General features: G+C 42.1%; 1 protein-coding gene across 1 annotated transcript in view; it reads left to right on the forward strand.

The window, feature by feature from the left end:
- The window catches only part of DAAM1 (dishevelled associated activator of morphogenesis 1), a 175,077-nt gene that overhangs the window by 154,234 nt on the left and 5,903 nt on the right, over nucleotides 1-14,940 (forward strand). Inside the window, exons 18-23 of the mRNA XM_012656261.1 lie at nucleotides 3,512-3,618; nucleotides 4,819-4,907; nucleotides 5,732-5,900; nucleotides 9,334-9,441; nucleotides 10,818-10,878; nucleotides 13,715-13,846. Coding sequence (XP_012511715.1) covers nucleotides 3,512-3,618; nucleotides 4,819-4,907; nucleotides 5,732-5,900; nucleotides 9,334-9,441; nucleotides 10,818-10,878; nucleotides 13,715-13,846 — 666 coding nt within the window. The remainder of the gene's footprint in view (nucleotides 1-3,511; nucleotides 3,619-4,818; nucleotides 4,908-5,731; nucleotides 5,901-9,333; nucleotides 9,442-10,817; nucleotides 10,879-13,714; nucleotides 13,847-14,940) is intronic.

Below are 14,940 nucleotides of genomic sequence, written 5' to 3' on the forward strand. Positions count from 1 at the left end.
GCCAAGCAGCCAGTCTAATGTGGCAACCTGGTCCCTCTCGACGCGGTATTTCCATAGCATTTCTGTTCAGGCACTCTGACCACGCCATGTGTTGCTCAGCAGCTTTGTTCACCTGTCCCCCAGATGACAATGTTGTTGCATTAGCGCATGTTTCAGGGATTATCACCTATCTCTGCCCCCTGCCCCTAAATTTTTTAGGTCTGGCCTAAATTTTTCTGTGCCTTGTGGTGTTAGTCTCAGAATGTTCTAGACTATTCCCTCTTCCTATCTCATCATCCTCGGGATGGAATCACTTTGAGTGATTTTGGTCCAGAGGGCCACATTTGTTAGAGCCAGGTCCACTTAAGGCCGACATGGACACTAGCAGCCACAATTCTAGGCTGTGCCCAAGGTCTTATCTGTAAGTATGCTCGGCTCCAAGGGCAGGGGAGAAGGGTATTTTGTGCTAGCACTGATCCTGGGTGTCGAGGCTGCTCTGGTGGAGTGCTTGTCTGTCTGCGTGTGCATGTTTTGTGGTTCTCACTGATGTCCTCGAGGGTCTCAGACTCAAAACAGGAGTGACGTGTGCAACATCACCCCTAAATGGATCTGCCCCTCCCTGCAACCTCTACTGCTAGAATTGTCCTGGGTAAAAACCCTCACACTTAGCAGTGGAAAAACTTTCCATACTACCCTTTAAAGGTTTGATTTAATTATCAAAATAGTTAATGACTGTTTTCAAGTCTCTTAGGTTGTTCCATGTACGATTGGTTTAGAAGTATTCCCTAAATCTGAAATTCATTTGGTAGAGCGTTCTCTAGCTCCTCCACTCAGTCTTATTCCCGCACCGTGTACCAGTCAACACAGTCTCTGCCCTGGGAGAGTGGAGCCCCTTCCCTGTCCCTCCCTGGCCCCCGGGTGACCCTGCGTTCGAGTCGCCTGCATCCAATGTTGCTAACCCAGAGTGGAAAACTATATGCAAAGCTGCTTTAGTCCTTCTGCCTTAAGCCCCTAACGACAAGGTTGTATGTTTAAGATTCCACAAGGTCTGTTTACTGTGAAATTGTGTCCAGCAAAATTCCTCCTTGAGGGAAAGGATTTCAAAATCTTGCCAAAAGGGCTTGCAGTGCAAATAGAATGTACTTCAAATAAATACAAGAAAGAAAACCAGTCTACTGAAGCAGATTCTGGCCAAGGAGAATATTTTTTGACCTGGCCTTTCATGATAATTCTGCATGTGTCTTGCTCTCTGGTCACATCCCACACTCTTTCTTTTCCTCCTTATTTTCCCATTCGTTCTCTGCTTCCTTTTCCTCTGTACAACACTGTTCCCAGACGAGTGTTGATGCCAGCACCCCCTTACTCCTATTTATGGTTTCATTTGGGCCACATTCATTCTTTCCTCTCCTGCTGCTTATAGCTGCTGGGCTCAGATCTCAGATGAGATCTAGAATGCATATCTTCCTTCTTATTCCCAGGTGTTTGCCTAATTCTCCATTCCTCTCTTAAAACAGTCCATCACACAACTGTCCTGAGAGCGGACTGAGACTTTAGCATGTGCTCTTGAAAGTAACAAAAGAGATGCAGTGACTGTGTTACCCTGAATAGGGGCCGGCGGGCTCAGTACAGCTAGCCAATGTTCATGGAAGCCTGTACGCACTCCCTCCTGTTCACGCTTGTGCATTCTGTTTTCCTTAACTCCCTAGAGTTGTTCTCACTGTGGGCATTCACAGTTTCCTTGTTGCCAAAGCCAGGGGGGCACCTTGTGGTTCTCATCTTTCCTGGTTTCCTGGTGGTATGTGGCCGCTTGCTCCACAATGAAACTCTTTCTCCCTGGGCCCCAGGTGTGCCTTGTAGGCCTATCTGGCTTTACCTCCGTGGCCTCCTTTGAAGACTTCTTCTGTTCTTGTCCTTGTCCCTTGAATGCTGGTTCTTCACAGCTCTGCTCTTTTTCTCTTGGTGGTTCCTCTGCTTAGTTCACTCACATCCATGCCTTTGGTGACCTACCTGTTAACAACCAACACCAGTGCTTTGTCTTCTAAACAGATCTCTTTAGGCTTTCAGACCCATTTGTCCAACTGCCTGCTAGAAATCACTGCTTGGTTCTCTTGAGAGTATTTCAAACACTAAACTCACCTTCCTCTAGAAACCCCACCTACATCTTCTCCTCCGGGGCTCTCTGTTACATTCTGTGTACGTTCTTGCCTACGCCAGAATCCCAAGAGCCTCATCTTTGACTCTTCCTCCCTCAAAGACCAAAGCCCATCCATCAAGTCAGGCCTATTCCATTTAAACCTCCTTAATAGCTCTAGAGTCAGTCCACTGTCCCTACCCAATCCAGGCCACCCTCATCTCTCACCTGAGTCATTGTATCAACCATGTAATCCTGATCCCCTAACCTCTTTAGCCTCTTCTTTCTCCATTTTTGTAAGGCACAGTGATTTTTTTTTTTTTAAATGCAAACTCTCTCCCCTACATAACATTTTTCAGGTATATCTTAGTGCCCCCAAAATAAAGACTGAACTTCTTATAATTCCACTGCTACCCCCTGCCCTTGCCTACCCCTCCCACTGCCATTCCCACCACTGTTTTACCCACGTAAATGCTGTGCTGCCCATTCCAAACCCCGGCATGTGATGCGCACACTGCCTGGAATGTATTTCCAGCCTCACACCACTTTCCTATAATTCCTCATGCCTCTTCCTATAATTTTTTTTTTATGCTGGTGGCACCCAGACTAATTGCCTTTTCTGAGGTCCCTTGGTAAAATCCAACAAACATTTGAAAACCTATTAAATGGACTACCCAATTCCAGGGGTATCTAGAAAATAGTATGCATGCACAGGCCTGTGCATACACATATACATGTGTGTATCTTGAAATCAGACACATACAGAAAGACTTTTTCAACTTTAAATATTGTTGCTATTTACCCCACATCTATGCTCATTTTTTCCTCCAAAATAAAATATGGAATCAAAAGCATCAAATCCCACTGTGTTCCTCTCATCCAACTCTACGCAGAGCAAAAAAGTAGATGGACTTAGATAAGACAGAAAGATAAGAAAATTGAATGGAATTATCGATTCCAGTGTGATGTAATAGAAAAAAGCATAGAGCTGGAAGTCAAGAGACCTAGGTTCTATTTCTAATGATTACACAAGTTTTTGTTATAATCTTGGGTGAGTTGTTTGATCTCCCTGGACCCCAGTTGTATCATCTTCTAATGAGAGATTGAATCTCTGAGGTCCTTCTAATCATCTATGCAAGTGGGTCCTGGTAGAGAACTTCCACAAGTCTGATTTGAGAGGCCATGGAGAACAAAAAGGTACCAGGAGTGAATCTTATACCAATTTAACTACTTTCAAGTAAAAATGGGAAAGATTTAATAATTTCTATTGTATCTTGACCTGTGAACAGAACTTATAAACAAAAGTTAAAATTTTATCTTGGGACAAATGAACTAAAAGGGTGAAAAATTACTGCAGCTATTTAAGTTATAAACCTCAGTTTTAATGTTTGTACTTTTTAGCTTTTGAAATTTGTTCCTGAAAAAAGTGACATTGACCTGTTGGAAGAACATAAACACGAACTGGATCGGATGGCCAAGGCTGATAGATTCCTTTTTGAGATGAGCCGGTAAGTTTGAAGATGTTTCAAATGTAAAGATGTCCTTACCTTTCCAAGTGTCACGAATTGTAATTTTCGATTCATGTTAAATTGTTTGGGCCAGTTAACCTGGCTTAACTTGATCTTCTCAAGTCTGAGTTGTGTGGAATTAGATTGTTTTTGTTTAAGTGAGTTCTTGCCTGTCGGGGAGCCAGGGTCGGGGTGTCTTCACAACCATTTCTATTGCTGGGCCTCTTGGGCTCATGTGCTTTGGCCTAATCAAGTCAGACCTTTTCCTGATTCCAGTCAGTGCCATTTTCCTCACTACTTTGATTTCTTGGGATACTATCTCATGCTTCCTAGTAGCTCAGCATCTCAAGGTGGTTACAAAATGGAAGGATAAAAAAAGGTCAGACTTTGGCAATGTCAGCACAAGCCCACACAAGTGAAGAGCCAGGGTCTGCACGGAAAACCATGACATGTGCAGACATCAGTAATCAATCAAGGCACTCTTCCCACGCAGCCTTGGCAGGCTAGCTGGACCCTCCTCCAGAAAGCCCTGAGGCAGCCACTGCTTCGTAATTGCGTTTGGCATGTGAGCGAGTGTAGCTGCCAGCCCAGGCCTATCAGATTGACTCCGCGTTAGAGAAGGATCAGTGGTCCTGGAACTCTCAGTGGAGCTCAGGGCAGAGCTCTTCCCTGAAGGAGCAGAGAGGGTGCTAACCAGAGGAAAAGAGAGGTTTGGGGACAGGAGTGAGGAGAGGACGGTATGGTGAAGGACGCTGGAGACAAGTTTTTACTTCAAAAGGTAAAAGTGGAAAGTGAAGAAACTTGGGAGAAGTGTAGGAAACTGTCACTCATCTGCAGTAGGTTGGGGAGTCTTTCTTTCCATTTTCACTCCCTTTTCTCTTCTGTGTCCAAAAGAGCTTCTGGGACTGTGAGGGGCGGGGCCTTTAGCCAGCAACAGCCAGCTCCCACTTTCTGTTAGCAGTTGCCTTATTTGATTGGAGCTAAGGACTGTACTGCAGTTGCCTAGATACCCACCTTAGGGCAGACTGAAATGGGCTATCCAGGTCAAATTGGCCACATGCCCTGTGTTCCTGTTGGTGAGAAGAGCTATTGTGTGCACGTGTGTTGTGGAGGCGCTCCAAGGTACCTGCGCCTCCGTGGCTAGTGAGTGAACATAGCCATATTAAGTGAATATTAATTAGTCCATGCTTGCTCTTACAGAATTAATCATTATCAGCAAAGATTGCAATCGCTGTACTTCAAAAAGAAGTTTGCAGAGCGCGTGGCGGAAGTGAAACCTAAAGTGGAAGGTAAAGTCAAGCCGCCTAGATTGGAAATGATTTTTGTCGTTGGTACCCATTTACAAGTGCAATCTAAGTGCATACGGTAAACAGGATCCCTTTGGAGATTTGCTTGAAATCTTTTGAAATTCTGATGGATAATTACTTAAGGTCAGCGCTTGGTGTGCTGGCCTGGCCTGGGCTCTGGGCTCCCAGCATACTTCCTGGGTTCCCCTGCAGGGCTGGACTTTTAACGACATGGGTGTTGGTGAGAAATTAATTTGTCTGCTACTAGCATCAAACCTGTAATTAGCTTTCTTACCACAGGGCCTTAGTAGATTTTTTTCAAGGAAGAGTTGAGGCTGTTAAGTTTTTAAATGTCTGACATGGAGAGCACAGCCACAGGACACAGGCCGGAGTGTGCTTGAGTGTCGATCCCTGTTGTGACATGTAACAAAGCTATAACGTGTAACAAATCTGACCAGTTTTCTATCAGGGGAATTGATCGGTAATCCTGTTGATCTGACTCACACCAGGCAAGTAAGTGTCTACAAACAAATGTTGGAAATGGAGTCGCTATTTTACGTGCTCCTCAATGTTTGAGGTTGGCAAGTTAGCCAAGGAAAGGCCTGAGAAAGGGCAGGACTTTGCACCTGTCTGTGGGTATCGTTAACAACTTTATCTGGTTCCCCATCCTCTTGCTTCTGGTTTAGGCGTTTTGAAAGTGCTCCTTGGTAGTCTAATAATCCAGTCTTACATCTTCAATGTCTGTTACTAGGGATGTGGATTTAGGGTGGGTATCATTGAAAAGGCTTGGTTGTAATACTTGTGTTTTTATGTGTTTTGTTTTGAAGCAATTCGTTCTGGCTCAGAAGAGGTGTTTAGGAGCGGCGCCCTCAAGCAGTTGCTAGAGGTGGTTTTGGCATTTGGAAATTATATGAATAAAGGCCAAAGAGGGAATGCATATGGATTCAAGATCTCCAGCCTAAATAAGATAGCCGACACAAAATCCAGTATTGACAAGTAAGTATGGGGGCATCCAGGCACTTAGGTGAGGGCTCAGATTTGTCCCCTCTGGTCCTCCCTGGGCTCTGTGACACTGCAGGCTTCAGTCTGAACGTCTTTCTCACTTCTCTCTTCCCTTCTCCGACATTGACTCTTCTCTGACCTCTCTCATAACCACATGTATCCCCCAAGTTCCTGTTGAACCAATTGCCCTTCATCCATCTTCAGTCCACAGGAACATCATCTATTCCAAGGGTTTTGTTTTTTAGTCCTGCCTTTTAAAAGAAAAAACAATTTTTTTTGGTAAACCTTTTATTATAATGTACTCAAAAGAGGTCAGTAATCGTAAATGTAGAGCTTGATGAATTTCCACAAATTGAACACAGCTGAATGAATTAAAAGCACCCAGATCAAGAAACAGAACATTACCAGCGCTCTGGAAGTCTCCTCACAACCCCTACCAGCCACTCCTCCTCTACAGAAAACTGTGTCCCAGAGAAAAGAAAAAAACCGATAGTCAATGCTGGAGTGTGAAACTTACTGGGTTTGTAAGTTATGTTTTCCTTTATATGTTGGAGCCAGCAGCTATAGCAAAAAATACTATGATGTATAAATAAATGCATTTTGGCTCTTAGTATTCAGCTGCTCATCCCACAACGCATTAAAATGCTTCCTAGAAAGTGTACAACACTGCATTTTAGGTGAACAGATTCTCATTAGAGAGACCGAGATGTGAAAACACTCTTGTTTCATTAACAGGTAGGGTCATTAGGCATATTAACTCTAGTTTCTGTGAGATTCTCACTGACTTCAAAGGGACTTGCACAATTGTTTCTAAGGTAGGCTTCTCTGTACCCAGATTCCTTTTAGAAACGTGGGCTGTTCACCCTAGTTATTGCTAACTAATGAGGCTTTTTGCCCTATATTTTCTATAGGGTTCATGAAGCATGAATTCAGGGTTGCCAGAACACTATGCTTCATGAACCCTATAGAAAATATAGGGTAATAGTGTTCTGGCAACCCTGAATTCATCCTAGAAGAAGTAAGTAATATGTTAATTTGTTATTTTTGCATCATGTAGATGTAGATTAATGAAGAGCAGCTGTTGTGTTATAGCTCTGCCACCTTATTTTTAATGTAAGCACTTGATCCTTCTCAGAGTGCTTTCACATTTGATTGTCACAACAGCCTGTGAAATACACAAGCCAAATGCTGTTATCACCTGCTGTCAGATAAACTGAGGCAGAGTCAAGTGGCTCATTTAGCTTGCCTAAGGTTATATATAACAAGCAAGATATTTGGCCTTGTAGGTATTTGGTACCTGTTCTGTTGGTCTGTACACAGGTCTACTCTTAACCAATAGATGGATCTTATTTGGAAGTTGTAGTGGGGAACTAGGGGACTGGCAGATCTTATTTACATATAAAAGCAGCCACTTTTTTTAGGAAGGTGTTTTGCACACACGTACACACACGAAAGTGAATCACCAATCCCCTGGCACTTCCTACGTGATTATCTGCTTATTTATTGAGGTTACTACAGAATTTATATAACATACAAGCCTTTTCAGAAGAATGAATTAAAAATATTTCTGATCTTTCTTTTTCCTCTTTTTTCTGCCTTTACTATTACATTTGATTCTCAAATGTAACACCCATGTCTTACAAACCAAACAGAGTGCCTTGCCAGTAAGCAGTCACGCATTCAGTGTTGTTCGATTGCATCTAAATCAGCATAACAGGTGGATCAGTCAGTGTGAAGGGTGCATTCACTCAGAGTTGAAGACTCAGTTACTGGTAACAACCAGGGAATAATCAGATGTGTGGCTATTTGGTTGTTCATTCTTCAAGAATTTGTGTTTAGTCAAATGAGGTATCATTTGGATAACAAACAAATGGGGAAGATCTGATCTGGTTTTGAGCCTTTCTAATTCATTCTTCTGAAAAGGCTTGTATATTATATAAATTCTGTAGTAACCTCCAAAGCATATATAATTAAGTAAATTAATTGAAATGGCTCTAAATAACAAAGCATTTCTCTAAAATAATGGAAAAAAATAGCATTACTCTTTCTTGTGATGGTAGCTAGCATTTTGCTCCCTCCCCTGTCATCTTAGGTGAGAGGGACATGGGCAGACAGGTAGGTTCTGTGAATGGCAAAACCGAAACAGAAGGATGCAGCTGAACATCTGAAAATAAGTCACTAGAATTATTGGCCACTGTTTTGTACTGATGGGCCATTGTTTTCTAATTATTGAGAGCAAGAAAAATAAAAAATCTTTTTAAAATGTGAGTCAGGTAACTCAGGAGCAGGATTGCACTGTCTCTGTGAAACCACAAGGGTGACTAGAAATGGTTTTCACTGTCATGGAAAAGAAAATTGTTTGAGAACTCTGATTTATTTTGGTTAGAGGTGGGTGGGAGTGTTGTGATTTAGCATTTTGAATTAGCATACTGCCTAAATCATGAAAATGGTTTAAAGAAATGCATTTGTATCTTCCCGATTATGATAACTTCAGTAGATTTGTAGTTCTTGATCCTGGCTGCATGTTAGAGTCACCAGGGAGTTTTTTAAAAATACCCACGCCTGGCTCCACCTCATTCCAATTAACTGAATCTCCAGGGTTGGCCCAGGCATCTGGAGTCCAGGTGATTGTAATGTGCAGTGCAGTCGGTGACAGTGGGCCCAGACTAACACAGCTTTGCCTAACAGATACTGTTATCAGACGCCCGCCTTTTCAGTCCAGGTCAGGCAGAGTTCAGCCCTGTCACCACCGCAGAGGGAGCTGGCACAGCCAACTGCTGTAACTACTAAGGCTTATGCAGTTAGGAGCTGAAGTGTTGCTAAATTAGGAAGTGGATTCACAGCTGCAAAGATATCGCATGATGACAGTTATGGCCCACTTCCAGGTTCCACCCTGAAATAGGGGGGCTTTCTAACTTTCTGACCACCCTTTGGACAAAACCTTAAATAAAAATTATCAATAACTGTCATCAGTGAGTTTGCTACTGTAGACTTTTAGACTTGAAAATAGGTGCCCTCTTTAGTGGATTAAACATCCCTCACTCCTCACCCCACCCAGTGTGACTTGTTACGAGCCTGCAGGGCGCACCCCTTTGGGGCTGGATCCACTGCAGAGGTAAACTTGAGCTTGTCCCCACTGGCAGTGGTGCCGGTTCACTTCAATCACCCATCACCCAGATTTTGAAGGACAGATGCTCATTGTGGGCCAGAAATGTGATTCTTACTCCCGTTTTAGAAAATATATGCTTCCTTTTGACATACATTTATGCAAATCTGATGCAGGCTCTTCTCTTGAGAATCTCTGCCTTAAAGGAACCTCCCAGTTTCAAAGTTAATGCAGGAGTATAGCATCATTGTGGGTTCTACCACTTGAGCTATAAATCCTGTGTAGACATTAACCATGTTTAATACTCTTCTCTGATTGTAGGAACATTACCCTTTTGCACTATCTCATAACTATTGTGGAAAATAAATACTCCAATGTTCTCAATTTAAATGAAGAATTGCGGGATATTCCTCAAGCCGCAAAAGTAAAGTAAGTACTTACAGTGACTTGTTTTAGCATTTTAAATCATGTAGACTGTGCACTTAGCCACTGAGATAGTTAGCATTGCATGAAGTGGGTCCTTCTGTTTGTTTTCTCCTGAACATCAGACGAAGTAAAGTTTGAATCATATCCAAAATCACTCAAATGTGTTACAAGGTTTTGAATATACATTTGTTCTAACTCCTTTGGCATACTGCTGCATGAAATTTTTAACTTTCAAAAAACCTAATTTTCTGAGTTACTAAGAGTATAGGAAAGGACTGTGGGTTTCACAAGTACTTTTAAAAGGCCGTTTTTTTAAATACAGGTCAGAGGGCCATTAGTTAAATAAAGATACATGGTTAAGCAAATAGAAGACCTAAACGTAAGGGTGTTGCTAATAATTTTCACATATGCACACACTCCCAGAAACCAAGGCAACCCTTTAATGGGAAGCAGTCTTTATGCAAATGGAAAAACTAAAAATAAAATGGAAAGTTGCCAAACTTTTCCCACAAACTTCACACCACGTTTCAGAAACTAGGAGCAGGCAATTTTCCCTGCAATTCTTCCCTTCCTCTTTTGGCTCTCTGTTTTTTTAAAACTTAAACTGCATCGTTTTACAGTCAATTTGAAAAGTATAATGAGCAGGCTAATTTTTTCCTTCTGTTTGTGGAATTTGGTAGAAATATACTATGTAAGGCATGAAATTAAAATATTAAAGTAAATGAAGTATTGGAGAGTTTCCTTGTATGTTGTGAATTATCTTTGAGAATTAAGTTTCAATCTCTAATGTTTAAAAGCCATGAAATAGAAAGCATGTATACGGGAGATGCCCAGGAATCTTTCTCTGTTAAAAAAAAAAAAAATGCAAACTATTCAATACAACTTTAAGAAAAATCATTGTTGATTGAAATTTAAGCCATTACCTTATAATATTCATATTACCATAGCCTTAGTGAAAAGCAGTACGATAATCATGAAGAGCACAGGGTGAACATGATTGTGGATAAACCAGTTTCTTTTACTTTTTGAAAGGGAGCCAAGTATGGCAAGAAATTTATTTCTACATAGAGTAATTTGCTGAAATGAGATTTTTGTGAGATTAAAATGTAAAATATTTTTATACAAATGGGAGATGTTTCTATTCTGCTATTTTTAACCTATACCTGCTGGCTATGGAAAACAAGGAATATAATTTCATACCTCAATTCCAGAAGTTTAGAATGCTGTTGTCTTCCTGTGAGATCTGAACATGGAAGGGAATCTTGAACATTTAAAATAAACTAATATGGACTTCCAAGCATGAAATATTTAGACCTATATTATATTTAAAATCCATGTAAGTCACACGTTGATTACTAAAATGTTGCTATTTACAACAGCATGACTGAGCTGGACAAAGAAATAAGTACCTTGAGAAGTGGCTTGAAAGCAGTAGAGACAGTGAGTATTTGTTTCTTGTTCTAATTCCTAGTCCCTTCATGATCTCTAGTGCTGGTGATTCCCAGCAGATGAGTTACTGGTTGCCTTGGTAGATATTATGCCAAGAATAGACACTTATTGATTTAAAAAAACAACCACCACCACTAAGAAGAAAAAGCAGGCTGCGTTTAGCCCGGCGACTTGAATGGAGGCCCCAGGTGTCGTGGGAGGGTCACTGCTGCAGGAGCTAGAAACAGGACCTAGAGTGCCAACCATTCACCTGTGAGGCAGGACTCTTTAAAATGAGTGGATTGGGCTAGATGATCTTCAAGGACCATCCTAGCCTCCATGTTTTATTAATACTTGATGTTTGCTTGCAGTAGAGCAATAGAACTTCTGTGTCATCTTTGAGTCAGTCCTTTGGGGCATATTTACTAAGCAGACACTTGAGGGTACAGTCTATGCTCTAGGCAAGGGGTCACGGTGGCCCAGAATCCTTGCCCTCCATGTGTTGCGGTAGTCAGAGCAGCAGTTCCTTCAGCCTGGCCACATCCAGATAAGCACAGTGGTTACAAGGGGGCCTAGAGGAAGAGGAGTAGGTTGAGGGTAGTCTGGAGGCTTATGGAACGATTGGCATATACTGGAGGAAGCTTTCTTTCTGGAAAAGAAGAACTTTGAACTATGGTTTAGGATGGGAGGAGTGGTAAACTTAGGTGCCTAGGAGGCAGGCTGTCCCAGGCATGCAAGACAACCTGGGCCCAGGCCTCAGAGGAAGGAAGGTGGGTCAGGCTGCCAGAGGCAGGGAGGAGTCAGTGGGATGGAGCGTGACTGCGTTGGCACAGTGCCATGGGGGTACCACACAGGTACTGCTGCGGCAAGAGCAGGGTCGGGATGGGATGCGAACCAGCCGGCAGAGCGGCAGCCTCGCTCAGGAGAGTAGAGCTGGCTTGGGTCTGCGCTGGTGAAGGAGACTGATTCGCAGCCAGCTTGGAGAGGTGCCTCTCATAAGTATCTTTCACGTGATTTATCAGTAATGCCACGAGGACTCTCCCTTCTTTTCTTTTTTTAATCACAAAACTATGCCATAGAAAGTGGTTGAATTCATTAAAGACACACTTCTAGTAAAAATTAAAGTCACAATGTCTAATTTTTTCTAATTGTTTTTAATAAATGAAGGAGGGCGTGAGAGTTTTTTTTGTTTTGTTTTGTTTGAGGGGAGAGGGGACAGTTTAAAAACACAAAAGGAAATAAACAAATTGAGTGAATACTTTTTCTCGCAGCCCCAGTGGGCCTATGGCCGTTACGATGGCCTAAAGCCTAATAATAGATGCTCTGACCCCTACATCTGAGCCAGTTCAGAGCAAGGCCTGGGGTGGGGGGTGGGAGGTTCCAAGGGAGTTTTGCGTTTGTTTATTAAAAAGATAGTTTTGCTGAACTCTCTCCATCCCTTGGGTCATATACACTCCATCACACTCTTCATAGGAAAGGGGCTACAGAAGCCTCCCCCTGCCCCTGACAGCTAAATGTCAAGAGGTAGCATTGTAAGAAATGGTAGGAGGCAGAGCCTGGCCTGTTTAAATATTCATGTGTCTTACTTGTACCTTGCATAAATTGATTCTATTGTTTGAAGGTATCAGAGCTGGAATTCTTATGAAATACATTAGTGAAACACTTTAAAATGCCTTTCTGATCCCCACACCAAATGCATACCTATACTCGCTTTCCACGCCCAAGTTCTAGAATCATGGCAGTTTCTTCCCGTCAGAGCCAGCTTCATAATTTATAATATGAGAGTCTTCACTTCTGTTATTTGATTTTAGTCTCCTGATATGTGGATATTGCCCTCCTTTTAAAAGTGAAGAAACAAGTCCAAACAACTTGCCATGGATAAGCGCAAACCCGTGCCAGAGTTGAGTCAGAACTTGTGGCCTGTGAGCCCTACACCCCTGCTTGTTAATATCTCTCCAAAGCAGGTGCAGAAGAAAATAAGGGCAATCTAGTTTCAATCCGTTGGTACACAGCATGGTTGTTACTGACACTCTGGAGTCAGGGACCTGGGTTCAAATTCTGGCCCTGTTACAGATGAGCTACTTTGGGCAAAGAATTTAATTTCTCTAAACCTTAATTTATATGTCTGTCCAGTGGAGGTAATGATGCCTCACAGAGGTGTTGTGGGAATTAAATAAGAATGTGTATCTGGCAATGGTTAAAATTAATTATTGAAATTCGATTTGAACCATCTGTGTGTTCATCACTGTGGGGATGGAGAATACGGATAAATAGCAAGAGACTAGTTCTCCTTCCTGCCTGTTCACAAAAACTGAATGTTATGGATAAGATGAAAAATGGTAGATGATTATGGTGCCAAAAGCTACAGGTGAAATTCTACTGACCCAGATCCCATGGTTTAGGAAGTAAATAGACTTGGCAGAGAGGGAGAGAAAGGAAAATCAAGGCACCAGAATTCTGAGCATAGAATATCAACAATCAAAGTTTCTTTCTTTCACTCACAAACCTTTTGAATCCAGTTTGCCTCCATTATTTAACTTCTATTAAGTTTATCCAAATGCAAATCTGCTTCATTTCTAAAGCCAGAATGAGAAATCACATTGATAAAGTACAGATGGTTGGTTAAATTGCTGTTTGCAAATATGCATGTGTACATGGGCATGGCTTTCGGCATGGTTAGAGGAAGGGCGGGGCGGGGGGAGCGGAGGCTAGAGTATCACAAAACGTTTAGAACAAGTTTTGATATGTCTGCCATTCTGATTTATTAAATTTGAGGCATATGGAATATGAGACAAGGTGTGTCTGTATTTGAAGCCTATGTTGACGTTATTCATTTCCTGTGTTTAAGGAGCTGGAATATCAGAAGTCTCAGCCCCCACAGCCCGGAGATAAGTTTGTGTCTGTTGTCAGCCAGTTCATCACAGTAGCCAGCTTCAGCTTCTCTGATGTTGAAGATCTTCTAGCAGAAGCCAAAGACCTGGTAAATTTCCCCGTCTCACACTGAGTGTTGTTTGACAGGGCTGGGCTTTAATTCGGTACTTTCAGATATTAATTACACTGTACAGGAAGCAGCAGGAATGAGATCCAAACATCATGGCACAGGAAATGAAGTAGTAGATAATTGTTTTCCAGATTCCATTGTTTTGTATATCATAGGTATATTTTCATTTCCCAGACTGCGATTAGTTGAAATACATTTTTGTCTAACCAGGCTGTGTTGCCTTTAGGCCTTTAAGGCTCTGAATAGTATAAGAGCAAAATATAGTTCAGGATTGAAGTACTTATCTCTGGGAACCAGAAAAGAGTAAATGATGAAAACTAGGGCAGGATGAAATGTACCTGAGGAGGACAGGGTACTACCTGTTTAAATCTCCAGCAGAACTTGTTAAAGGAGCTGCATTTTAATTCACAGTCTCATTGCAAGGAGTTTATTTTTTTGTAAGACATTTCATTCTATGATTTTTGCTATTTTCAAAAGTTTGTTTTCCCGTAGAGGAAAATCTTGTGGACTAGTAACCAAGACTTTTAACTCCTCACCCCCACCTGCCTTCTCTTTATCTCAGGTTGTTTCCTCTTCCCAAGTGCAAACCCATTCATGTACATTGCACGCACGCAGTCTCTCATTTTCTCTCCCCTTCTCATTGATATTAAGCCCCTCGCCTACCCCATTATTTCTTCCACACTGCCTGTCTCTCGCGTGCCACAACACTCTTGTTTTTACTTGAATCTTCAGTAAATGGCTATCATTTTTCTGTGGTCACCTATTCAACTATAGGTGTGGATGATTGTTTACATAACAGTACACATATACCTAACTGTGCAGAAGTAGATTATATTGACCTACATCAGCTAACCTCAGCGTTAAACTTCCTCGCCAACCTTATCAAATGAAGGAGAAGACAATATACATTTGAATGACTGCTGTTAGGGGTCCAAACTCTGATATCCCACAATGGAAATCAGTCAACTGATGTCAGAAACCATGGTTCAAACCTCCACTGTGAAAGCCCCCACCCATGTTTTATGTCCGCCTCACCACTTCGGAGTATGTGCTTTGTAAAGGACGAGGTCCCC

The sequence above is a fragment of the Propithecus coquereli genome, unplaced genomic scaffold, assembly GCF_000956105.1.
Source record: "Propithecus coquereli isolate 6110/MARCELLA unplaced genomic scaffold, Pcoq_1.0 Scaffold5, whole genome shotgun sequence".
In the NCBI taxonomy this organism is placed as follows: domain Eukaryota; kingdom Metazoa; phylum Chordata; class Mammalia; order Primates; family Indriidae; genus Propithecus; species Propithecus coquereli.